This window comes from Colias eurytheme, chromosome 18, assembly GCF_061535395.1.
Source record: "Colias eurytheme isolate Ceu_HAF_F1 chromosome 18, ilColEury1 Martin Lab GWU primary, whole genome shotgun sequence".
In the NCBI taxonomy this organism is placed as follows: domain Eukaryota; kingdom Metazoa; phylum Arthropoda; class Insecta; order Lepidoptera; family Pieridae; genus Colias; species Colias eurytheme.
Window position 1 is genome coordinate 5,257,276 of NC_142997.1, and position 26,933 is coordinate 5,284,208.

The following is a 26,933-nucleotide window of genomic DNA, read 5'->3' on the forward strand; positions in this document are numbered from 1 at the left end:
ATGTAAATTTATTGACATTATTTAAAAGAGCAACTATGGAGTTTCTTGCCGATTCTTCTCCATAGATACTGCTTTCCGAATCGGTGGTAAATGTTAAAAATACTATGTAATGACGATTCGAAAGTGCTACTAAATAGTAGTCTAATTGAATAAATGAATGTTTGAGTTTGAGTTTATGTAAGAATCTGCCCTTATCTAGACAATATGAAAGAACATACTTACAAAAATCAATATTATAGCTTACATTATTTTTTATTGCAGTTCTATAACTTTAATAATCTACTGGCCGGTTGGCTTGGTTGGTAGTGACCCTGCCTTCCAAGCCAGAGGTCGTGGGTTCGATTCCCACCCGGGGCAAATATTTGTGTGATGATGTTAATCCATACTAATATTATAAATGCGAAAGTAACTCTGTCTGTCTGTCTGTTACTCAATCACGCCTAAACTACTGAACCAATTTGCTTGAAATTTGGTATGGAGATATTTTGATACCCGAGAAAGGACATAGGCTACTTTTTATTACGAAATATGTACCACGGGCGAAGCCGGGGCGGACCACTAGTCCATACTATCCATACTTAATATTATAAATGCGAAAGTAACTCTGTCTGTCTGTTACTCAATCACGCCTAAACTACTGAACCAATTTGCATGAAATTTGGTATGGAGATATTTTGATACCCGAGAAAGGACATAGGCTACCTTTTATTGCGAAATATGTACCACGGGCGAAGCCGGGGCGGGCCACTAGTTATCTATATGTATGTTTATCAGCCATCTGGTTTCCATAACACAAGCGACAGCTTAGTATGGGACCAGATCCTGCCGTGTGTGAAAATTGTCCGGGAATATTTATTTTATTATTTATTCATTTAATATTATTATATTATATTTATTTTTATAGTCTGTGCATAATTTACGATGACACTGACATTAGTGATTCGACAAATCCTAATGTCTATGTCATGTTTACGTCATAAATTTCAACAGACATTTTCCAATTTCCCGATTCATCGTTGGAATAGTTTTCAAAGAATTAAACAACTTAAAATGTCAAGTTGACCATAGAATTTCGTAAAATGGAACGTAAATTCGTAGTGATCATTCAGAATTCATTTCTTGCGGAATAAAAATCAATGACTTGTATAAATTCAATGTTGTTTTGATATTTCTCTGTCGGTGTCTTTAACAGTAATTGATAGTGCAGTTGTAATAAATTGGTTATTAGTGTTATTATATTAATGAATCCTCAAGAATAAATGTACGTAAATGGTGTGATTTACGAATAATTCATAAAAATCTGTGAAAATGCTGCTAGACGACGAATTTGAGCTTATGGTGACGACGGAAGAGAGGGTGAAAAAGTTGGGATTTCGTCCTCAGAAGGAAATTTTGATCAACCATCTGTTGCCATATGCTGATGTGCTCGATGAGGAGTCCAACAGGTTTCTCGTACAGGTGAAGACCAACCTGGCGAAGGCGGTAATGCTGCGGGAAATGAAACCAGCCTGCGGCGTATGGACCTCCAGGCTGATGAAGTAATTGTATTTTTTTTTATTCTACTATCCATAATAGTTATGAAGACCAAAATGAATGCAGAGTATCATATCACTTTCTGTTAAAATATTTAATGCCTGCTTAAAAGCCATATCGAAAATTTATTACAGCTGTCTTAAACGCTAACCTTTGGCAAACTATCCTAGTTTAAAATAGCTGCCCCCAACCCAGAACTTGCACATGCATTACACACAAAGGTCAATGCTTTATAAAATGGTACATTCCAAGAATTCATTTATGTAGATTTTACTATACCACTAAGAATGAGTTTATTTATGCTTTATTAAGAATTTCATCAATATGAAATATCAATATACCTATAATATATCAATAATACCTATGATATATCAATTTTTATCTCTAATAAAACCCCTTCCAGACGACACAATTTTTCGTCCAATTTGACTAGATTGGCAATCAAATTGGGTCGTCTAGACGGAAATATGAAATTCAAGGTCATTGGGTGGTCGGGATCGGCCAATTTGCGATTGCCTTGGGATTGCCCGATCAAATTGGGTGGTGTGGACGCTAATTGGCCAATTTTTACTTGTAATCTATTCCTGATGCTAGATATTTAAGCGTTACTATTAATGTCTCCTCAGGACTAACGGCTTCTCTCATAACAGTGTCTTGTTTAGTAATGTATGCCCATACATTACTAAACAAGACACTTATTATAATTACTAGAGATAATAATTCATTAAAAGTTTCATGGTCCATCTGCATAAAATTTGTGAAATCGACACTGTCCAGTTCTCTAACAATATTTATATGACTTAGGCGATTTCTTTTAAGCAACCATTCTTTGCTCCATATCCTTTTTCTTTTTCTTTCTTCTAAATTTGTAGTTACAGCCAAAATCAGCCCCAATTTTTGTTTTTTACTAAGAGGCATGTTGCAAAATAAAAGTCCAGTCAGTAACGGCAACGGAGCAGAACTAAAATTGGCGATTTAATTTTGTATGTGTGGATAGACGATCAAATTGGGCCCGATTCAATCGGCAATCAAATCGGCTGATTAAATTGTGTCGTCTGGAAGGGGTTTAAGAAAAGCTAGGTTATCAGTAATCTGTAAACAGGAATAAAGTAGTTTTAATTTATTAAAATTATTTTTTATTTTTTATTTTAGACATTTAAATGTTAGAATATTATGTTTAAAAAGTCAGACTATGTTAGTGTATAATTATAATAATCCTTTATGATTAAATAATACTACATAATATATGCCTGTTTCTATGACTGAAGATGTTTGCCAAATGGTTGTCTTATCAGTCTTTAAATAAATCAAGGTTGCCTATAGATGATTTTCTTTTCATGTAATGTAAAAGCCAAATCTCATTTAGTTAAGGCATTGGGGAGCAATGACCATGAAAATTGATTAAATTTTAAGTGAATATTATAATTCTCTGTATTTATATAGCCTTATCAATATTATAAGATGAAAAAGTTCCATTGTTTGTCTATTCAAGAGGCTTTATAGCCTTATAGGCAAAAAATCTATTTATTACACCAACTACATAGATATTTACAGTTACTATATAAAAGCACAAAAATGCTTGGTTGTCTATAAACTGAGAACAGGAGCAATTATATAAGTAAAAAATTTTAGAAAGAAAGGAATTTGTTTAATTTTTCTTTTCAAATGAATCCTAATGTTATATTGATTCAGCTGAGCCATATGCATAAGCTATAATTTTTGAACTTTGTGTACAAAATCTGCTTGGATTAAAATATGTTCCATGTTTGGATATACAGGGTGGATTTTTGAACATCAATGGCGTGGTTGGTGAAATCCAATAATATTAGGAATATTGAAATACACTGAAAGAAATTACAAGGTAGATTTTAATGAAGACTACAACTGCACCAATAGGTTTTTGAATAATTAATATTCACCTATTAATTTAGATTACTGGATTCGAATATTTTACAGATAGTCCTCCCAGGAGTATTTAACCCATTGACGGGGCGCGACACAATAGATTTTCTATTGTGTCTGTGATTCCGGGGACTGATGGATTAAATAAGGTTGGCCACATCACTCCATTCAGTGTTTTTCGATATTCATCATAGTTTCGGATTTTGCCTACCACACCCTGTTTAAAAGCAAACGACCTGTTTAAAAATTGATCCTGCACATTTGCTTCAATTGAATTCACCGGCTAATGAGTCATAAATCATAATAATGTATCTATGGCAGGAAGTTGATTAAATTAAAGTAATTTTATGTTATAAATAATATTTTCACAGATATATCAGAATATATGGACTGAAATTCAGCAAAGAAGATCACTTAAACTTCATAAAGCTTGCATATGAACTGATCCTCATTCCTGATTTGGAGCCATGTAAAATTCACAAATTTACAACATTATTTATTATGCTTATCAAGTAAGTTTATTTTATTTACCTATCCTGATATAATTGGGTTGGTTTAATTAATATTATATCCATCTTTTCCAAGTAACATAGGTGAACTGGTCAGATTTTTTTTCGTAGGTATAAAAATTTAAATTTTATCCCAACTTTAAAAAGACAATTGCATTGAAATTCTATAAGTGTTCTCGATTCTTAAATTCTACTTGAATTTTGTAGGAAAAGACATTTAATTAAACCGGAGGAGCTAACATTGCCATGGAGACCACTGTATGAGCTAGGAAAAACATTGTTTGATAAGAATTCAACACAGATTGGAATGTATCACTATTTCACGTAAGTATATCGCGCTACTTGTACTACTCATTTTTATTTTACTTCGCAGTGCATATATTTGCATGTTAATTATGAAAATATGACTGTGCATTACTCGATGCAATTGCATCATAGTTAAATATATATATATAGTTATACTATATATAATACTATTATATATATATATATATATATATATATATATATATATATATATATATATAATAGTATTAAATAGGAACAGCTTAGAAAATGTTATATGTATTATATTATACTTAGCAAAAATGACCTAGTATGGAAGTTTATGGATACATGGGATTTATTTTAATATTTCAAGAGTAGTAGGAATTCAAGTAAAATAATCACTTCATTGATCTTCCATTTACTCAGTATTTTACTGCATTCAATGCGTGTCAATTTCGCGGAAAAACATTTTTAACGCAGAATTTTATAGCATTGCTATATTAAGGGCCGATTTTTCAATGCTTGGATAAAACTTATCCGTCCAATAAAGTATTACACGATAATATTAAAATGTCACGTAAACTGTCAAATACGGGCAATTAGAATACGTTTTTAAAATGGTAGTTTTATATACTATTCGACGAATAAGTTTTTTTTAATATTGAAAAATCGGCCCTAAGACTATTCAAACAATTGTTTTGTTCAGGCCCAAAAGATCTGGGAAGCAAGGGGCTTCAGTGATCGATATGGTACGAAAGTTCTTATCAGGGTATGGGCTAGATGACGCACTCGAATTATTCGGCCTGACGTCACCCACAGAGGACGAACCAACGTAATGATCGTTAAAATCATGGGTGCTTTTACGGTGGCAGGTGGTTCGGGTTCTGTCATCTAATTCATCATCATGATAATATAGACCCATTTTTAATAAATCAAATGCTCTAGACTTCAATATAAATTAATGTTCCTGATTAAATAAGATTATTTCTCGCAAAACAAAGCCTTACTGGGTCTTAATTATATTTTTAATTTGGTAACACCTCCACTGTAAATTCCTTAAAAGATCCTTACTTTGATTCCTTTCTTCCTTTTATTTTAGATTAATAAGTTGTTCGTGATTTCAATGTACAATAAACTATTTTTATCATAAGATCAAACCATCCATCATGTATGGTGGCAGTTTATGCATGGCGTTGTTATGATAAATTTACGAACTGAAATCTAATGTAATCAATTTCCTTTTAGGTCCCTCGAGGGGTCATATTTGTCTATGGTGAAGTGTGCTAGACCGTAAGTAAACTTTCCTATAAAATATTGCTCTAGGAGAAATAATCAAGTACCACATATGCCTGAAATTTCAGTCTCGTGTGTAATATTAATAATGAAACAATTTTAAGAATTTAACCTTTTCATTATGGTTTCACATTACATTTCGGTTCATCATTACATTTCTTTTAGATACTTCGATGTTGGGGCGACAAAAGAAATGCTTGAAGAATTTTTGCCTTACATGAATCCCTGGTCTTCAAGTAGTCATATGAATGGACCACTGGTATTTCTACCGGTTGGATTGAATCCACGTTACGCCTCACAAGGACACGAACTGTGGTTTGATAAACTTAATACACTATGGGATACCAGCGCAAATTCGCATTGTGGTGTTATGGTGAGCAAACGATATTATTTCTCGTCATACAATAATATAGTGTCATCGAAATCACGAATTCACGAACATAATTTGTTGTTTCGCTTTTTAGGACATAATGATACTTTTCGCCAATTTAGCTAAGAGGAATCCTGGAGCAGTAGATTGGAGTCCACACGCACCGAAAATGTTTATGAGATTCCTTCATGCTCTAAATCTACCCGTATCTTACAAGGATATGCACCACAATAAACATAACAATTTGGGTAATTTAATGCATAACTACAATGAACACTATTGACAAGATTTATTATTAATATGAGTTAAATGGACAGATCAATGTCTATCCAGTTATCTAGTATAATTTGCTTAAAAATATACTCACAGTAAAATTATTGACAATTAATGAAACAATATTACCTTTATTATATTTCCTTTCGTAGATATGAAGTATGTGGCATCATGGATTGTATGGACAATTAACCCTGATGGTGTGGTTATGAAGCATTTACGATCGTTCTTAGCGGGTGTGGAAAGTTACTTACATAGTGCAAATGCGGGCCGATGGTCATATAAGTTGAGGGATTTGCTTAAAAAATTAGCCAGAGAGTTTTTAAACAGGTACATAATCCATATCTCATCATATAATTTCGTATCTTTGAGCTAGCATGTAACTGTTTTCTATGATTGAAATTATTTATGTATTAAATTTTATATTAATAATTGAATTAATTAACAGTATTTAATAATATGTAACTGTGCATATTAATATAATAAACTGAAAACAACTTTCAGAGTTCGGCGAGAAAGTGAAAAAAAATATTTGGAATCCTGGGAAAATAAAACGCCCGACACTTACAAACTCCGAGAAGAAGATATAACGGAATTCGTTCAACTGGTCCTTGAACCGACATACCAAGCTGTCTACACGCGAAGTGGATCACTAGACGTATCCGTCGTTTTACAAAATCTTGCTACTTTGAGACCTGCCATAGTTATCCCTCCTTTGCTGGAGAAACTTAAAACTGCTCTGACCTCACTTACGGAGCCTCACCGAGTTACAGCCGCTATGTCCGCTGTCGCAGCGATAGCCAGGCCCATGCTCAGGGGCGCCGATGCTGGCTATCCAGAGGGACAAACCCACGTTGTCCCCATTTTAATGGCTGTACTACCCGGCCTCGATCCAAATGACATTAAAAAAACAATAGTCACCTTGCATTTTATATTAATGTTCAGCAGTATGATATCCTATGTAGATTGCAGCTCTGCTCACGAGCACTGGACGGATTTGACAGAAGAAGAACTCTTAACGTGCGAATCGACTGCACAATTAGAAGATTTTGTTCTCGTGTTTCTAGATAAATTGCTCACAATTATTGAATCTAGTACTATGGAAGTTGCCCGATTGGACACTAAAGACTCCGATTGTATTCGCAGTAAGACAGATGCCGTGATGGAAACGGCTATTTTGTCCGCAGTGCAGTCAGTTTTAATGCAATGTTCGCCAAAAATATTTAGGGAAGCTCTTCGAAAGTTTAAGGCGTTTGCAACTGAATCAACTTACGAAACGAATGTTTCTGGAAGCATGATTGGTGTTTTGTTGAAATCTTTCGCGCGTATAGATGCAGAAGCAACACTTGCGGCGTTTATACCACAGCTTAGTGAAGAACTACTCGAACTTCTATCCACGGAAGAAGCTCTACGCGAGGAAAATCCACCACGCGACCTTGTGTATAGACTCGTTCTATTTATGCAAGTTGTATGTTGCGATGGGACAGTTCTATTGAAATATATTCCTCAAATTTTGCCAGTACTTGACAAAGCACTTAAATTGCATTCCACTTACGCATTAACTCGTGCCTCTGATTGCTTGGCTAACATATTTAATTCTTTGGCATATATCGATTTAAAGGAAGGTAGATGTTCGGCAAAAGATTATGGAAGTGCTCCAGAAAAATGGTTACCTATCCGAGAGTGGGGCAGTGGGTGTTTAATGCAGGATGCGAACTTTAAATGGCATGTGCCGTGTAAAGAAGAAGCTGATTGTGCCCAGATGTTGGTAGAACGATATATGAAGCCAGAAATAACAAGACTTAAGCAGTGGCTAAGTGATGAGCGCCCAATGTGCCGGGAGAGAAGATTACGCAGCTTAAATATAATAAAATCGGTACTGTTGTGTAGCACACTTTTACCGCCTCCCAATGAAGAGCCTGTTCCACTGTGAGTGTATTTATTTTAAAAAAATAATATAAATTAAAGATATTCTAGTATATGACATAATTGAATTTATCCAATTTAATTAATCACTTAAATTACTTGTAAATTTCAGTTTAGAATCCCACGTACCAGCAACAAATATGCCTTACTTCAATGGTGTTAAGTACTCAGTTACCTTGGATGGTATGAACTTGAGGGCTACGTTGACACGTCTACTCGTCGATGTTCAGGCTCGTATGTTGACTGAGAAAACAGATGATACCCGTGGTTTGGACATGTTGCTAAAGGTACAACTATATCTACATGTCGCTTATCAAATATAATTTGTAACATTTTCTATGACGTAATCATAATAACTTTTCCTAGTAGCATTTATTGTATTTTTTTGTATATGATATATGTAATTATTTTAGCCAACGTTTTCTTATGAAGCTAATAAATAATGTCCTAGGTCTGGGAGAGAGTGTTAGTAATGAAGAACATCCGTAACGGGCCTAGTTTAGAAGCCCTAATGCGTACATACGGTGCTCTAGACCGTGCTTTAGAAGGCAGGGGGGGGTTAGGTGGGGGACCAGTGAAGTCTGGTGGTGCTCGTCTGCGGATGCTACTTGCTGATGCTGCAAGACTCCAAGATGATACAAGGCTGAATCTGGTGTGCGACTCCGGGATGACACCCTCGGCTCTACTTGGCCTGAACGCCTTGTATGAACTGTCCATCAATACATATAGTTCTGTGAGTTTTTGATCTCCTTTTCTTATTTGCAAATTTTTGCCGATTAATACAAGTTAGTTACGAATATGCTTATCTAAAGTTAGTTAAATTTTCGGTAAAATAAAAGTGATACAAAAACCTCATCACTCAATCATAGAAGGCATTTGACACAGTTTCGGTTCATTTACTTATAAATAAACTAGAAATGATAGGAATTAGAGGAACTTCATTAAAATTATTTAAAGACTACCTACAAAATCGTTCACAAAGGATTAAAATTGGACAATACTACAGCGATGACACAGATATAACTACTGGAGTTCCTCAGGGAAGTGTTTTGGGCCCTACTCTTTTTTTGGTTTACATAAACAGCCTCTGTAAACTAAAATTAGATGATGCAAAAATTTACTCATACGCTGATGACACCGCAGTAGTATTTTCGGAGAAATCATGGGATGCCGTTCGACAGAAAGCTGAAGTAGGTCTATCAAAAATTGCTACGTGGTTACAATCTAATCTACTCACCTTAAACGCAACTAAATCAAACTACATTTTCTTTTCAATAACTAATAAAACTCAACCTTCTAACAACTTTAGTATTCAAATCCACAATCAATGTAATCTCACTACATGCCATTGTCCTTACATAAATAGAGTCACCTCAGCCAAATATCTCGGAATACAAATTGACCAAAGACTGTCCTGGCATCCGCAAATGATTTAATAACATCCAGAATTATGAAGATAACATGGACTTTTAAAACACTTCGCCATGTTGCTGATAAGGATTTGCTAAACAAAATACAATATGTGACACTAGCGCAATCAATTTTAACCTATTGTATACCGGTCTGGGGCGGAGCCACAAAAACAAAACTTTTGGAGGTAGAACGTGCACAACGTGCTTTAATAAAGGTTATGCATTTTAAACCATACAAATATTCTACTGAACTCCTTTACTCCACAACTATAACGAATGTAAAAAATATACCTTAAAATGGCTTAAAGAAATTAGTTATACAGAAGCAGAAGGCATTTTAAAAACATGTAAATAGTAGGGAGTAAAATGAAGATGTAAAATAAAATAAAAAATCACATTCTTGTACATTACACAAACAAAAACATGCGAACACACATCCACTAATACACACACATACACACACACACACACAACACACACACACACACAACACACACACACACACACACAAGGGATATAGTAGCTAGCTATTTTAAAAACAGGGTCCTCATATATGATACTGAAAGTGGACCTAAAGAATACAACGTCACCGGAGGAGTCCCACAACGTTCAGTATTAGGTCCACTTCTATGGAATGTTATGTATGACGGACAGCTCAAATCGGAGATACCAAGAGAAACACAACTGGTGGCGTTTGCTGATGACCTAGCAGTAGTAATAGTAGCCAAATACTTGGAAGAACTGAATTGGGCTTTCGATAGGACTTTCCAAGTAATTAGTCAGTGGATGAAATCGGCCGGACTGCAGTTAGCTGAACACAAAACCGAGGCCGTACTTATTACTAGCAGGAAACGGATAGAAACAACCTCACTCAGAGTTGGCAATTACGAGATCGTAACGCAACCATACGTTCGCTACCTGGGAGTAATGCTAGACACACGCCTGAGCTTCAATAAGCATGCAGAACATGTCGCTACTAAAGCAGCAGTGGTTGCAACAACACTATCCCGACTAATGCCGAATATTGGAGGCCCTAAACAACAAAGAAGAAGGCTCCTAACATCGGTGACGACGTCAGTGCTCCTGTATGGCGCCCCACTTTGGTCGAATGCACTGCAGCTGCAACAGCCCAAACGTCAAGTTGTATCGACGTACAGGATTAGCGCACTACGCATTGCCAGCGCATTCCGCACTGTTTCTGTAGAGGCATCATGTGTCATCTCTGGAATGCTGCCAATCGAAGTCTTGACAGAAGAGCGAAAGAACCTTTACCATCGTCAAAAAAGCGGCACCGCGCTCACAAAGACCGAGCTGAAAACGGAAAAAAGACGAAAGAGTATAGAAAAGTGGCAACGGATATGGGACACCTCAACCAAGGGAAGATGGACCCATCGCCTCATTCCACGGATTGAACCATGGGTCAATCGTAAGCACGGTGAGGTTAACTACTATCTGACCCAAATGCTTTCCGGTCACGGTTGCTACCGAGAATACCTACATCGGTTTAAGCATGAAGATTCTCCAGAGTGCCCCACCTGTGGACAAGACGAAAATGCAGAACATGTTTTCTTTATATGTCCAGCATACAAAGAAGCCCGGGACACCTGGGAAACAACAATGAGAACAAAAGTATGCCCTGAGAACATAATCGGCGTGATGTTGTCAAACAAAGAATCATGGGAAGCAACGAGCGCTTATGCAACGGAGGTTCTGAAAGACTTAAGAAAGAAAGAACGGATGCGAAAAGTTTGACGGCATAGACCATAAGTGAGAAAAGCAGCAATGCTATTATACGTCCCCCCGCGAAGTAAAGCCTAACGGCCATCCCGCGGGGATATGGACAGGAGAAAGAGGGTTGTTTTAGTCGGTATGGACCATGAGACCATGATCGAGACCGACATACCAGGTCGCAGATCTTGACCTGAGATACTTAACAGTATTTTTTCCCTCTATAATAAAAAAAAAACACACACACACACAAACGCACACATACATCCATTCTACCAATTTTAGAGTATTTTTATGTTAACATTACCTAATTTTTTTAAGCTTTCTTTTAATTGTTAATGCCTAATAATTGTTATGGAAGAGAAGCTCCTTCTAACACAAGTGAAATTTATCACTTAAATGAAGGCACTTACCTTCAACCCAAGATGAAAACTTGTTTAAAAGAAATAAACTATTTTTATTTTTTTTAACTATTTTATTTAATCACAAGCAATAAGGATTTCTAATAAATCCCCCAGTATAAAATTTAGAATTTATTGTGAATAAGCAAATCTTTCAATTGGCAATTGCAAATAGATCTATCATGATAAAATATAATCTTGCTATTTATTACAGGTGCGCATCGAAGCGCAACTACGTCTATATTGGATGCTCAGTCATTACGCATATTCATACCGGGTACTCGTGCCTAAAATAGTCGAGCTTTTCAACACAATAGAGGAGAGGGATGAATGGCACGAGAAACATAAAGGGGCTCTTTGCATCCTGTTAGGGCCCAAAGCAGGGCCAATTCTCGCCAAGCAAGATTGGGAGGTCGTTAGGGCCCTGTGGCCGGCGATGTTGAAAGCGCCAGTCAGCGAAAAACAAAGTATACATAGGTGAAGTTTCGATTCAAACATAAATATTTTTCTTTTTCCACCAAACTGTATTCATCATGAAAAATACTTTTTTTTTATTTGTAATTAATTTTATATAAATAATGCTTTCAAATTCAGACATTTATTTATTCAACTAGACTTCGTTAACAAGTGCCTTTAAATTATTATCAAAACAAATAAAATTAATTATTTACTTTCATAGTAATAAGCTAAAATAAATTTATTGGGAGCTAAAACCGATAACAAGAAAAGAGTTTAAATTCATAGTAACACAAATATTTCTTTTTAGACTCGAACAAGGATTCAGCGACTCTTTGCACCGCCACTTCCCGGCCACAAACACAAGACTCTCGATAACAGACGCTTGCATCGATACAGCAAAACTGCTTTTGACAAAGGAACAGTTCAATGATCCAGAGTTTCAATCTCTCTTCAGTAGAGCCAAGGAAATCGAAGAAGCACTTTCGGACCGCGCTGAAAAGTTGTATCTAGAACTTATTAATGAAATGGTGGATATTGCTGAGTCTTCTAATGGGTAAGTTGTACAATTTATCAACTACAGGAAGTGCGTTAAAAAATTGTAATAGACGCTTCCAAACCATTTGTTAATTTGGTTATTTGCAAATTTTTAAAATATAAAACTAGTAATCATTTCAATGCAAAGTTATAATGACTGAAAAAAATTAAAAAAAATGTTTGTTGCTTATTAAAATATGAGATTCGTTTTCAGCCAATGGCGTCGCCTAGAGTTAACAATGCAAATGCTAACATTCTGTCCGTCTCTCCAAACACCGTATCCGCCTAGAGCTGTAAAACTCTTCGTGAAGTCACTGGTACATGAAAACATTACCGTCAGAAGAATTGCCGGCAGATTAACTCTGTACGCTATTAAACAACGCAAGAGGAAAGTAAAGAAAATCAACGTGGATCCATATGAAGTTGCTGGTGTTCCCAAACCAGAAAATCATATACCAGGTATGGAAAAAAAATTAAAAATGGCCAAATTTTATTTCTTCAAAACTGATGACTTTTGGAAATATTAAAAAAATCTTTCCTCATACATTCTATAATACATATCTGAATTTCCTTTCCTTTTTCATGTGTGTATTTTGCAATATCTAAATACAGTTTATTCCTATCTTTTACTTGCATGAATAATTTTATGTAAAGTATTAAATATTTTTCAGGATATAGAAAAGATCTTGAATGGGCACTTTGGTCACCGGACAGAGAATTAAAAACCGACGAAGAGTGGGATAAGCCTTGGCTAAGAAATTTCTCCTGTGGATTTTATACTTGGCCGAAATATATCAAGGTAGACATTATTTTTTTTTTTTTCAATATAATATGATTACATATTTTAGGCTCCTAATTACTTGAATTCATCACAAATCTTTAATCATTTCCTTGGCACATACTTGGCTGTAAAAATATCGAAAAATAACAATCAATGTTTGTTTATTCATCTTTTAGAAACGCGAATTTAATTATTTCTTCAATTACCAATAAATATTTATTCAGTTAATCGTATATTTTGTGTCAATCTAAACAATAATAATCTATTGTAGGTAGCAGCACCTCAAAAAGAGCAGAACTTTGCATTGGATACAAATCCCGAAGACATGGAGGAAGGTGAACGATATCTATTTGAGTTCTTTACCGATGAACAGAACATTAACAAATTGGTCAACTTCCTGACAGTGGAGGAAAAGAAAGGAAAAGATAAATTCAATGTGACGCGTTCTACTGTGTTCAGGGTTAGTTGTTATATAGTAAATGTTAACTTTTTTGTTAAAATTAATGTGGATGTCAATTTTTAACGTGATAACGTTTTTAAAATCGTTTTAGTCGGGTGACATGTTCAGAAACTTGTGTCACACCAAAACCTCACGAGCGCGATCGCAGGTATAACGAGAGAGAGACGGACCGATCTCCCGTCTCATCTCGAGCGCTGCCACTGCATTATGTTATCACGTAAACATCTCGATCGTAAACCTACTTTACAAACAACTAATTTTTTTTACTTTTGTTGATTTATTACAATACATTAACTAAACGTTGTATACCTATCTTTTTTTTCAATTTTGACTAAAAAAATATAGCTTATTGAAGTAAAATTTCAAGGCCGCGTCATGGCAATACCGTCATGTCATGTAGTAAGGCGACGATTTCGGTATCTTTGAATCTTGCCGAAGAATTTTCACGGATATGCCCTTTTTTTTCTTTAAGTTTGGCCAATTAACCCATTGAGCCCCGAACGGCCAGATCCGGCCGCGACACAATAGATTTTCTATTGTGTCTGTGATTCCGGGGCCTGATGGATTAAAAGACACTTCATTCTGCCTTTACTAATTTATAATTTTTCCATAAAAACAGATGATATTCGCAAACTTCGGCGAGCGCGTATGCACAAAGCTGATGGAGCACGCCGTAGCGTGTGCGGGCAAACCGGACGAGACGATGCAGCGGTTCGCGGCCGAGGTCGCGTCGGCCGCGCTGCGGGCGCCCCGCGACTGGCCCCGGGAGAGGGCTCTGCGCCTGCAGAGGGACGCCATGAACATTGTTGTTGTGGGTCAGTATGTGTGTGCACAAACCGGACGAGACGATGCAGCGGTTCGCGGCCGAGGTCGCGTCGGCCGCGCTGCGGGCGCCCCGCGACTGGCCCCGGGAGAGGGCTCTGCGCCTGCAGAGGGACGCCATGAACATTGTTGTTGTGGGTCAGTATGTGTGTGCACAAACCGGACGAGACGATGCAGCGGTTCGCGGCCGAGGTCGCGTCGGCCGCGCTGCGGGCGCCCCGCGACTGGCCCCGGGAGAGGGCTCTGCGCCTGCAGAGGGACGCCATGAACATTGTTGTTGTGGGTCAGTATGTGTGTGCACAAACCGGACGAGACGATGCAGCGGTTCGCGGCCGAGGTCGCGTCGGCCGCGCTGCGGGCGCCCCGCGACTGGCCCCGGGAGAGGGCTCTGCGCCTGCAGAGGGACGCCATGAACATTGTTGTTGTGGGTCAGTATGTGTGTGCACAAACCGGACGAGACGATGCAGCGGCTCAGGTTCAGTTTTTAAGTTATAAAAAAGTCGAGAAAAGAACGCATTTGACAGGCTTAAACAGCGAGCGAGTCATATTAATAGTGAATTAATGTTAACATTTTTATCTACTGTCAATAGCGACAAACTAAAATAATAATAATTTACAGGTCTAACAGCAGTTATCCCAGATTCAACAGAAGACTGGAACACGTGCCTGGTAAACGCAGTGGAAAAGATGGATCCCACGCGTAATACTGAAGTGTTGAAGTCATTGCTACAGCTCTGTGCGCCTTCATTGGGTGATAGTACCGACCAGGAGACGTCTTTTGTGGCGTGTGCGAGATTGTATGCACTGCAGGTTCGTAACATGATAATTATTTTTAATTATATAACAGTGGGTATTCTTGGCAATATAGAAGTGTTGAAAGCTTGAAAATACACTCTCAGCACTGAATAACACCGCTGAACGGATACTTTATAATAATAATAAAAAATAATAATTGACGGGGACTTTATGTGTCATGTGCGTATATAATTGTATGTACGAATTGCATGTGTAAGAGATATGAACAGAGTTGGATAGTTATTGAAGTAGTTTAAGCGCTTTGTTGGCTTATTAAAAGCAACAAAATTCGTATTATCACACAATTGGCTACAACAGTGTTTCATAAAATATTTTTTAGGATGCAATCAACGCGTTCGGGTGGCGCGTGCCGGCTTACTCCGCGGAATTGTTGAAAAGATTAGAAGCGGCCAATTTCATGCAACATCCTTACCAGAATGTTCGAGAAAATGTGGGAGTGTAAGTTTCCTTAAATATGGTTCAAATTTGAATTAAAATTTTCTTATTCAAAACTTCACTGCCATTTAACTTTTATGTTTTTAAATTTTAAATTTAGTTTTGTGAATATTTTCCAGTGCTTTCCTGGCGATTTTCAATACGGACGTGGAGTTTCCCGGCGGCGAAAATAAATATTCACCGAAATTGGGAGATTTCCTCGATTCTATAAAACCCAAGCTTGCTGCTTTGTACGACGAACATGGAGATATAGGTATGTTAAATTACGTTAATTTATTTTTAAAATATATGATTTAAAAAAATATTATTGAATTTCCACTAGTTTCCTTTTAGTTTTCTTGATAATTAAGGATTGCACGACTCCTGATGCGAAGCATGAGAGTGCTATCAAGTGAAAATTTTGTTTAACCTTAGTTCCGCAACTTTATAATTAAATATTTATACTTTACTAGATTTCCGCCCGCAGCTTCGCCCGCGCAGTCAAAGAAAAACCCGTAAAAAAAATAGTTCCCGTTCCCATGGGATTTCCGGGATTGCGTCATTTTCCCGGGATAAAAAGTAGCCTATGTCTTTTCTCGGGTATCAAAATATATCCATACCAAATTTCATGAAAATTGGTTCAGTAGTTTAGGCGTGATTGAGTAACAGACAGACAGACAGAGTTACTTTCGCATTTATAATATTAGTATGAATTCGTATGTTTCCAGTAATAAAATCAGCGGCTTCAATGACAGAACAGTGCAGTAGTGCGTGCACGCCGCAAGCGAGCGACGGACCGCGGGATACAACATTAGTGCAACAGTTGCAAGGGCTTGTGGAGGCGCATAGGGGACCCCATGACGATCGGCCGCAGGTTTCTGGAATTATTTATTACTAGGTTTCCGCCCGCGGCTTCGCCCGCGCAGTCAAAGAAAAACCCGCATAATTCCCGTTCCCGTGGGATTTCCGGGGTTTCATTTTCCCGGGATAAAAAGTAGCCTATGTCCTTTCTCGGGTAGAGATAAACTACGATAACATGGCGCGCCCCTCCAAAATTCAAAACGTTTGAAAGTATTTGTGAAATTCATAATCTATACTTATAATAAATCTGTAGAGAGGCCAATTCTGTACATGAAATATATTTAAAAAAAAACTATGAAGGGGTGATAAGGGATCGCTACTGATGCCAAAAATGCAATCAGTAAAATTTTTGTCTGTCTGTCTGTCTGTCTGTCTGTCTGTCTGTATATTCGTTATAGAAACAAAAACTACACGACGGATTTTAACCAAATTTGGCACAATTATTCTTCATACTCCTGGGCAGGTTATAGTAAAAGAATCATGTAAATCGGTGTAGAAACACCAAAGTTATACATGAAATACGCTATATGTCATCGCGCGAGAATACAGAATCATGCCATAAGGATTATTTTTGTGTATCAGTTGCCGCGTTCGACGCGCTTCGCGGCGGGAGCTATAAAAAGGCGGCAGGTCTGCACCCGTTTCGCGTTGTCACGGCATCACGTGTGAACGGCTGAACCGATTTCGATAATTCTTTTCTATTATATTCATTGAAGTACGAGGATGGTTCTTATGTAGAGAAAACGTAAATATGTACCACGGGCGAAGCCGGGTCGGACCGCTAGTAAATAATATAATAATATAATATAATAATAAAAATTAATAATTTAATTATTATATTATTATAAATAATAATAATATAATATTTAAATATATGTATTTCACTACACACATTGAAACAGTAATTTGGAGGGGCGTGCCATGTTATCGTAGTTTATCTCTATCAAAATATATACCAAATTTCATGCAAATTGGTTCAGTAGTTTAGGCGTGATTGAGTAACAGACAGACAGACAGAGTTACTTTCGCATTTATAATATTAGTATGCAAGTATGCATTAATGGAAAATAGTATGTAGCATTTTTGCGGGTGCCAATAAACTGTAATTAAGCCACGCCCCCAATGTGTCAATTAATTGTTAAAAATAATTGAATTCGTGATGAATCATAATTTTTTCTTGTCCTTGTAAATCTTTTTAAAGTGCTGTCTAATCGCGTTAAAGTGCGCATGCCAAGTCGTAAATTTTATTAATTGCTCCTATCTAAACCGTAACTTGATGAATTTATTCGGAAATTATATATGTGTTCATTGGGCAATATAATTTGTTTACTAAATCGTATAAAATATTAATAACTCAGGCCCCGGAATCACAGACATAATAGAAAATCTATTGTGTCGTGGCCCGATCGGGCCGTTCGGGCTCAATGGGTTAAGAGCCAACAAAACGAGTGAGAGAATTCAAAATTCGGTTTTCCTATTATCTATTGCTGTCGCGCTATGCCTCAAGCCTCCCCCGTAGAGCGCGACAGGGACAACTGCAGCTCGGGCCGAAAATACCTAGGAAAATTACGTAAATTCGACGTTCCATAGTCCCCTGTTTCCTCCTCCAATACTGGACCGATTTAATTACTTTTTTCATAATTTAGTAGAGAAAATTATAGGCTATGTTCCTACGTTTTGCTTTTTTTATGCAATGTTCAAAAATTAGTTTTATGTGAGACGGAACACAACGGAATTTCTGTCCTATTTCTTACGTTTTGAAAGATTCATATCTTTTTTAATAATTAAGATATGACAAAAAGGAAAACGTAGGAACATGGCTAATGTTACCATAGATTAATAATAAAAAATATATTGCTCTAGTGGCACAATCCAGGGAGGAAACGTTTGTATGGAAAAAGGGCTCTTTTGTTTGCTCTTAACCTAAAGTCAAAGTACTTTTTTTTTCAATATTATATAATGATTTTTTATTATTATTTAGACATCGGACGCAAGCGCAGTGTTAAAAGATGTTTTAGCGGGTGAATCTCCTGTAGATGTTCAATTATCGGCGAGATTTGAAGGTGCCTTGCGGTTGTCTGGTGATGGAAACAGTTCAACTCAAGCTGATCACGAGAACGCTGTCAATTTGCTCACTACGGGTATGTTATTTTATTATTTGCTCTCTTTTTTTACAATTTGTGGAAAAAATTGTGAGCTGAATTTTTGTATGCACTTTTTTGCGTTGTTGTTAAAATTAAAATATTTACTTTTTTTACCTATCTTTGAATTTATACCGTGAATTGATATGAATATTTTAAACAGGAATTAAGTTTTGCGTTGCGGGAGCATGTTTTCCTCGCTCTTGATTTCTTTCCGCATCTTTTGTTACTCCCCAGTTTTGGGTTTTTACGCTTACCATGTCCAGTTAATAAAATTCACTTGTATACTATATTTTTTTTAAATTGATTACTCTACTAGCTTTCTGCCCGCGGCTTCGCCCGTTTTGTCTTGCGCGTAATAAGTTATATACTAAAACCTTCCTCTTGAATCACTCTATCTTTAAAAAAAACTTCATCAAAATCTGTTGCGTAGTTTTCAAGATTTAAGCATATAGGATATAGGGACAGAGAAAGCGACTTGTTTTATACTATGTAGTATATTACTGACCGGTTGGTTTGTTTGGTTGCAAGTGGCCCTGCCTTCCAAGCGTGGTCGTGGGTTCGATTCCCACCCGGGGCAAATATTTGTGTGATGAACATAGATGTTTATTTAAAATTATTATTTATTTAATACTAGCTTTCCGCCCGCGGCTTCGCCCGCATTTTCAAAGATAAACCCGCATAGTTCCCGTTCCCGTGGGATTTCCGGGATAAAACCTATCCTGTGTGTTAATCCAAGTTACCCTATATATGTGTGCTAAAATTCATTGTAATCGGTTCAGTAGTTTTTGCGTGAAAGAGTAACAAACATCCATACATCCATACAAACTTTCACATTTATAATATTAATAGGATTATTTATTTAAAATTATATATGTACTAGCGGTCCGCCCCGGCTTCGCCCGTGGTACCTACATGTTTAAACTATCCTATCTCTTAAGTTGGATCGAACTGCACAGTGCACATGGTGTGCGAATTTTATTATAATCGGTTAAGTGGTTTAAGAGTCCATTGAGGACAAACATTGTGACACGAGATTTATATACAATATTAAGATGTTTATCAGCCATCTGGTTTTCATAACACAAGCGAAAGTTTAGTATGGGATCCAGATCGTGCCGTGTGTGAAAATTGCCCTGAATATTTATTATTCATTTATTATGTTTTGTATGTGTCAGTGCTTCGCGGGTGCATGACGCTAGTGGTGCGCGGGTCGGGATTCGCGCGGCGGTTGCACAAATTAACCTGTATACAGTGCCACAAACTTAATTGACCCGGTGACGGTGTCACTGATGTCGATTTAGTGCCGCTAAATAGTATTTCCCCGGATGCAAGGGTAAAAATAATGTTATTGGCAATGCATGGTGTAAATTAACATTAATAAGTAAATTTTTATTTATACAAAATATTCCGTATGAAAAGTCAGTGAAAATGTGACATTTCAAAAAGGCGGCACGTAGTTCCAGTTTCTTGCCACCGGGTCAGTTATGTTTGTAGCACTGTACTTTTTTTTAATTTTTTAATCTGTATTATGTACCTATGTGCAGTGCTCCGCGGGTGCATGACGCTAGTGGTGCGCGGATGCGGCGCGGCGCGGCGGCTGCACGCGCTGGCGGGCGCGGCGTGCGCGCTGGCGTCGCGCGGGCCGGCGCGCCCGCTGGACGAGCTGCCGCGCGCCGCCGCCGCCTTCCTCGCCGCGTTAGCACTGGCGCCGCACCCGCGGGACGCGTTCGACACCGCGCTGGACGCGCTTGAGCGCATGGCGCAGGGCAGGTGAGTAAATCTATACTGATACTAGCTTTCCGCCCGCGGCTTCGCCCGTTTTCAAAGAAAACCCGCATAGTTCCCGTTCCCGTGAAATTTCCGGGATAAAACCTAAAGTTTCATTCAAATCCATTCAGTAGTTTTTACGTGAAAGAATAACAAACATCCATACTTACAAACTTTCACCTTTATAATAGTATTGTGATTATAAAGCTGAAGAGTTTGTTTGTTTGTTTAAACGCGCTAATCTCGGGAACTACTACTGGTCCGACTTAAAAAATTCTTTCGCTGTTAGATAGCTCATTTATCGAGGAAGGCTATAGGCTATATATCATCACGGTACGACCAACAGGAGTGGAGCCACGGGGGTGAAACCGCGCGGAGCAGCTATTAATAAGTAAAATAAATCTTTATTTTGCCAAAAACAATAACTTTACAAAAATATGTACGCTGACTCTTGAACTAGAGTAACTCTGTGTCTCAAGAGCCAGCGTTCCGTGCCTTAGAGTGACGTGAACATGCTTCTTGTCTTTATTATAAAGAGGAAAACTTTGTTTGTTTGATTGTAATGAATAGGCTCATAAACTACTGGACCGATTTTGATGAAATTTGGCACAGAATATAATCTTTAGACCCTCAGAAAGAACATAGGCTTTTATTGCGAAATATGTACCACGGGCGAAGCCGGGGCGGACCGCTAGTATTGGATATAATGCAGGATGTAACTAGCGAGGTGAGCGTGGTTCTTGTATTCGATACGAAACTGGATGCGCTGCAGGATGTGGCCAAGGGGAGGGTGGTTCTTGTATTGAATATGACGCTAGATGCGCTGCAGGATTTGGCTTAAGGCATGTGAGCGTGGTTCTTGTATTCAATACAAAGCTGGATGCGACGCAGGATGTGGCTATAGAGAAGTGAGAGTTGTTCTTGTATATTGGATATAACACTCGACACGCTGCAGGATATCGCTAAAGCATGTGAGCGTGGTTCTTGTATTAGGCACAGTGCTCAAGGTGCTGCAGGATATCGCGACAGGTGTGTACTTGTATACTTCTGTGCACTCAGGGTACAAGGATGGATTCACTTAAACTGAAGAACGGTGACAGCACATACTTAATCAAGCATCAGCAATATCAATACTTTGCTATCGCAGAAAGCAATCTAAATATAATTTTAAAATATTAACTTCAGGAATTGCTTACGTATGCTTTTTAAGAAGTTAAAACAACAATATATACCAATTAAAATACAAACAATACCTTTTAAAAGTTGAAACTGCAATATACATATTTATTTTTATTTCTAGATCATGGTCAGCACGTCTAGCGTGCTTAGAGCTAGCAGTGCCGCTACTGTTCTACGGATTGCCGATGCTGTGCGACAAGCAGGAAAGTGCGGTTCGCGCTGAGAACTTCGCACTTAGCCTTATGAGAGACAGTCGCGTTGAGGTACTTATTTGTTTTTTTGTATTATTTTTTTTTGAAGTGAAACTTCTTTATCGGGGTTGGACAAAAATTTAGTGTAACATTTTTGCGTTACGCCGTACGCGTGACATTTTTGCGTTACGCCATACTCGTGACATTTTTAACGTCATAAAGAAGTTTCACTTCTTACGTGTGTGTTCTAGTACACGCATACATTTTTATTTATTTTTATTACAGGATGTTAAAAGCTTTTAATTCCATTCAGGGATCTGTAACTTAGCAAGTAAATATGCTATGAAAGGTGTAAGTTATATTTTTGTTGAAAAATTATATAAAATGTCCATTAATTACAAACTGCACAGTATCTGATTTAAACTTACAGAGATTTAAAAAATTTGCATTTTCATAAAACTTTTCTAAAACATCTCTGTTACTTTGAATATGAGAATTAATTTAAAAATTTATGTCTAAGGTACGACAATCAGCTGCAAAATTATTAACGGGTCTGATGCACTGTCGCGCTCTGCCCGACGAGGACAAAACCCTTCGCTCTCTAATCAAAAGCTGTCGGTCAAAGGAACTAAGGGAACGGCACTGTGGGGTCCTCGGGCTATGTGCCTATCTGTCATCAAGGCCATACAGCCTGGGGCCCAAACTGGGTGATGTGCTCACAGAGTTAGCGAGACACACAAACGCCCCAGACCCCATACCGGCCACTATACGCACAGCACTCGCTGACTTCAGACGAACACACCAAGACGATTGGCCCAAACACAGGGAACAACTCACTGAAGAAGAATTGGATCTACTGGCCGACCTCACTTCACCACCCTCTTACTGTGCTTAAATAGTTAATTCATAAGGAATAATTTGTACATACTACACAGCATTATTTTTGCAAGTTTTATCCAGAAGTTTTTTAAAATTCGTGTTAATAGCCTTGGTAATATTGAAATTGTATTTGGTTCATTTTAAACTACAAAGTATTTGGCAATTTCGTTTGCCGGATATTGTGGTGAAGGTTATTTTTTTAAATTTCCTTGGTGATGGCGTGATGTAATAGTTAAAATATATATGTATTTTTATGGGAATGTTATAAAATAAGTAAATGTGCCTATTTTTGTTTTTTTTTCAATGCATTTCTAGTGTTAATAAAAATGATATGATGTGAATATATCTTGTTTGTGTTAATTACATCTATTTCATCCTAATTACAATTTTTTTATAATAGTGTACAATATAAAAACAGTCGTAAAATTTCATGCTAAGAAATAAGAATATAAAATAGAAAAATGGAGTTACCTCGTGATTTAACGCTTTTAGCAGAATACTGGCATTCGCTTTATATAAAGATGTTTTATTTTTGTTACAAGGGCAAACTGTCTTATTTGGAAATTATAATTTTAAGTGATTTATTAAGATCAAACAATTCAATGTAAATTCATGCAAATTTTTATTTTAAGGTGAAACTACATATTAGACAGTTTACCCATTATATTATCACTAACTGTATAAGGGTGGTAGACATTTGGATAATTTTACTTTGTACTGTATATAAATCACTTTGTATATTTTGTTCACATAATTATTGTATATCTATTAGAAGTTTTCTTTAATTTTCTTTGCTTAGCACAGAACAATAAGTTACCAAGTCTTTTATGGCAGATATGAGATCATACTATCAAAAAGTTGGAAATTTTCAACTAAGTTTTTGCTTACAAATGAATTTCACAATACGAAAATGTTTGAACTGTCAAAACTGTAGTAAATAAACAGATCTGTCCAATGTAAAACAATATTGGCTTATAAACCAAGTTTTGGAAGCATAATAAATATTAATGGCTATGGAAATGTGTTTTTTATTTCATCATTTATATCCCTGCATCAATTTATAACAACACTGTAGATGTCTCATCTATACTAATATTATAAAGCTGAAGAGTTTGTTTGTTTGTTTGAACGCGCTAATCTCAGGATCTACTGGTCCGATTTGAAAAATTCTTTCGGTGTTAGATAGCCCATTTATCCAGGAAGGCTATATATCATCACGCTACGGCCAACAGGAGTGGAGCTACGGGGGTGAAACCGCGCGGAGCAGCTAGTGAGTTCATAAATAAAAAACAAAAATTGTACACTTAATTAATTTATTTGGAAAGAGATTTCCCCATTATACAAGTGTTGAACAATACCAAACATATCTTCTCCATAAGGCTTTAGAAAGTCTGTTTTTTACTTCTTTGTTAATCTCTGGAAACAATACATTATCTTCTATCTTCCACATCTGAAACAAAGGTTTTAAGTATATTTACCTATGCAGAGAAGATCAAATCAAATGTTTATTTGTGCAAGTTCAGTTTAAATTAATAATTAATGCATTTCTTTATGTTTGAAACAGAACAAAATATGTAGAGGAATTATCTACCAATAGTTTGCTTATTTTCATCAATTAATATATTATTTGGATGACATTTATGTCTGTAATGGCTGCATTATTAATTAGTATTCTTCTTAATATTATACTCACTTTTTCCATCGCAGGCTACAATTTTAACTTTATCGACCTTAGCAACTTCCTGAACTTCTCTAAATTCTACATCATTTAACATAAATGTCCAAACATTGTCACAAAACCTGTGAAAATATAACAACATTTAAACACACACAACATTAAAACAACTCATACACTATTTGTGTGAATATAACATACATTGACCATAACAACTCATTATATATTAAATACATACACACCTATATGTATTGAGTTTACCAGCTTTGAAGGTTAGCCTAGATTTCACTTTGTTAGACAAAGCTTGATTTATAGATTTATCAAATTGTAATAACACTTTTACAGCTAATGTAGGCGTTATCTGTCCATACTGAAAATATAAAACAGAGTTACAAATGAAACAAAACACTTTTTTTATAATTTTATGCCTAAAGTTTACTAATTATTTACTTGTATCAACTCGTCAAGGCTTTCCTGTAATGTGTTCCCAATAGTAGTATTTCTATACAGCTGATATGACATAACTAAAATATAATTATTTACTAATTACTATAGACGAATTAAAACTAAAATGATGTATAAAATGTACACTTCTGAATAATTTACAAATCGATTGTGCAAACTGCAAATTGCTATCGTTTGATCGTTATTTGCGTTTTTTTGACTTTTGAGTAGGTACCTAACGTTCTGTCAGTCGTTCGCTCAGCTGTCACTTGTCAGCTCGTGTCAGATAATCAGAACTCAGAAGTGATCATAGACCGTAGACAGAGAATACAATAGACACCGGCAGGCGGCAATGCGTGTCGCAGGGTGTCGCCGTGGTGTCGCAGAAAGAGATAAAAAAGCGTTAAAAAAGAATACGTCACAATATTTAGGGTTACCTTGGGAAAATTTACCCCGCAATTTGTAAGATACAAATCTCTCAATATTATTCACATAAGATAAGTGGATAATAATGAGATATCCACATTACATACTTACATGTTTATTTATACTAATATTATAAAGAGGAAATGTTTGTAATTATGTATGTATATATGGTTTTCACGCATAAACTACTGGACCGATTTCAAAAATTCTTTCACCATTAGAAAGCTGCATCTTCACTGAGCAACATAGGCTATATTGCATTTTCAAAAAAATTAGAGATCCTTACCAAAAATGCAATAATGTATCCTTAATAAAAATTCTGTCATTGCATGCGCTGCGGAATCTATTGAAAATAGAACAAATAAATGGTCTACGGTATTATAGAATGGACCAATATCCACAAGAAAGTCCGCGTTAATCCAATTAAAAAGATATAAGGAATTTTAAAAAGTGTCAATTTACAGAAAATAGTAGGTATACACTATACTGTTTAATACAATTAGGAGGCGTAGTGCGGGACGGGGTGAAAGTGAGGAGGGAAGGGATATTCGCAGGAACTACTTTGATTCCGATTTGAAAAATTCTTTCAGTGTTAGTTTAATATTTGTTATTGCGTCAACGGTTGCCACTGCTACAGCAACTTTTTGAAGTTTCGATACTGACGGCGGCATAATGTAAAATGCAACAATACGTTTATCTCTCTAGACATTCGCGTATAAACTGAGTTAGAGCCCAATTCGCAGAGAAGTGTAATAAGCGCCACACTAACTAGGGAACACGCCCACCCTAGATGCAGGGCCCTTCATATCGGGTAGTGTAATAAGCCTTTTAGATAGCCCATTGATCGAGGAAGGCTATTATAGTAGGCTATATTGTATCATAATACTTAGACCAACAGGAGTGGAGCGACGCGGGTGAAACCGCGGAGCGCAGCTAGTATATAATAAACATACATATTACTTTTAGATGGGTAATACATATTATGTTTAAACACATACCTATATATTATATAATATGCATATATATATATATCATTATCATAATCCCATATGAAAATGTGTATGTAATGATAATGTAGATGAAAACTCGATTGTTTATTATTTTTTATAAAATAAAATAAAAAAATAAAAGAATGTTTATTTTCGTAAGTATTAACAGATACACACGTTAATTATATTGATTATTGACCAACCCGCGAAGGCGCAAAAAAAACGAAATTAACTTAATAATAATTTATTGTAATAAAAAAATTACATTTAAATTATCTCTAACTTAATTAACTACATCCCTCCGGTTCAATGTTGGAACCAAGAGTGTCAATTGTCTTCGGCGCGGCGGGGCAGCGTCGCGGTGGTGGTGATTGTAATACTTTCTAACCTTCGGTTTTGGTTTCCAATCTGTTCATCCTGTAGCTACAATCCAAATTTGTCGTAAATTATCCGGTTCAGGAAAACTGGAACAAGCCAT

General features: G+C 36.6%; 2 protein-coding genes across 2 annotated transcripts; one reads left to right on the plus strand and one right to left on the minus strand.

Annotated features, from left to right (window-relative positions):
- The first annotated feature begins 997 nt into the window (after nucleotides 1-997).
- Nucleotides 998-23,935, plus strand: LOC149900624 (proteasome activator complex subunit 4-like). Its single transcript, XM_090112782.1, has 25 exons — nucleotides 998-1,538; nucleotides 3,807-3,947; nucleotides 4,152-4,268; nucleotides 4,918-5,043; nucleotides 5,457-5,501; nucleotides 5,670-5,877; nucleotides 5,969-6,122; nucleotides 6,300-6,477; nucleotides 6,652-8,076; nucleotides 8,186-8,360; nucleotides 8,525-8,806; nucleotides 11,829-12,091; nucleotides 12,381-12,626; nucleotides 12,822-13,066; nucleotides 13,279-13,406; nucleotides 13,660-13,848; nucleotides 14,468-14,663; nucleotides 15,290-15,480; nucleotides 15,806-15,924; nucleotides 16,041-16,174; nucleotides 16,629-16,774; nucleotides 18,743-18,902; nucleotides 20,450-20,675; nucleotides 21,973-22,114; nucleotides 22,563-23,935. Exons 1-25 carry the CDS (start codon nucleotides 1,309-1,311, stop codon nucleotides 22,935-22,937), a joined length of 5,841 nt encoding a protein of 1,946 aa, XP_089968908.1. The 5' UTR covers nucleotides 998-1,308; the 3' UTR covers nucleotides 22,938-23,935.
- A 282-nt stretch (nucleotides 23,936-24,217) lies between these two features.
- TfIIA-S (general transcription factor IIA subunit 2) lies at nucleotides 24,218-25,269 on the minus strand. The gene is made up of 4 exons (XM_090112163.1): nucleotides 25,047-25,269; nucleotides 24,839-24,966; nucleotides 24,615-24,721; nucleotides 24,218-24,371 (listed from the first exon to the last, which is right to left on the minus strand). The coding sequence occupies exons 1-4, from the start codon at nucleotides 25,116-25,118 to the stop codon at nucleotides 24,352-24,354; spliced, it is 327 nt and encodes a 108-aa protein (XP_089968289.1). The 5' UTR covers nucleotides 25,119-25,269; the 3' UTR covers nucleotides 24,218-24,351.
- Nucleotides 25,270-26,933: the final 1,664 nt, after the last annotated feature.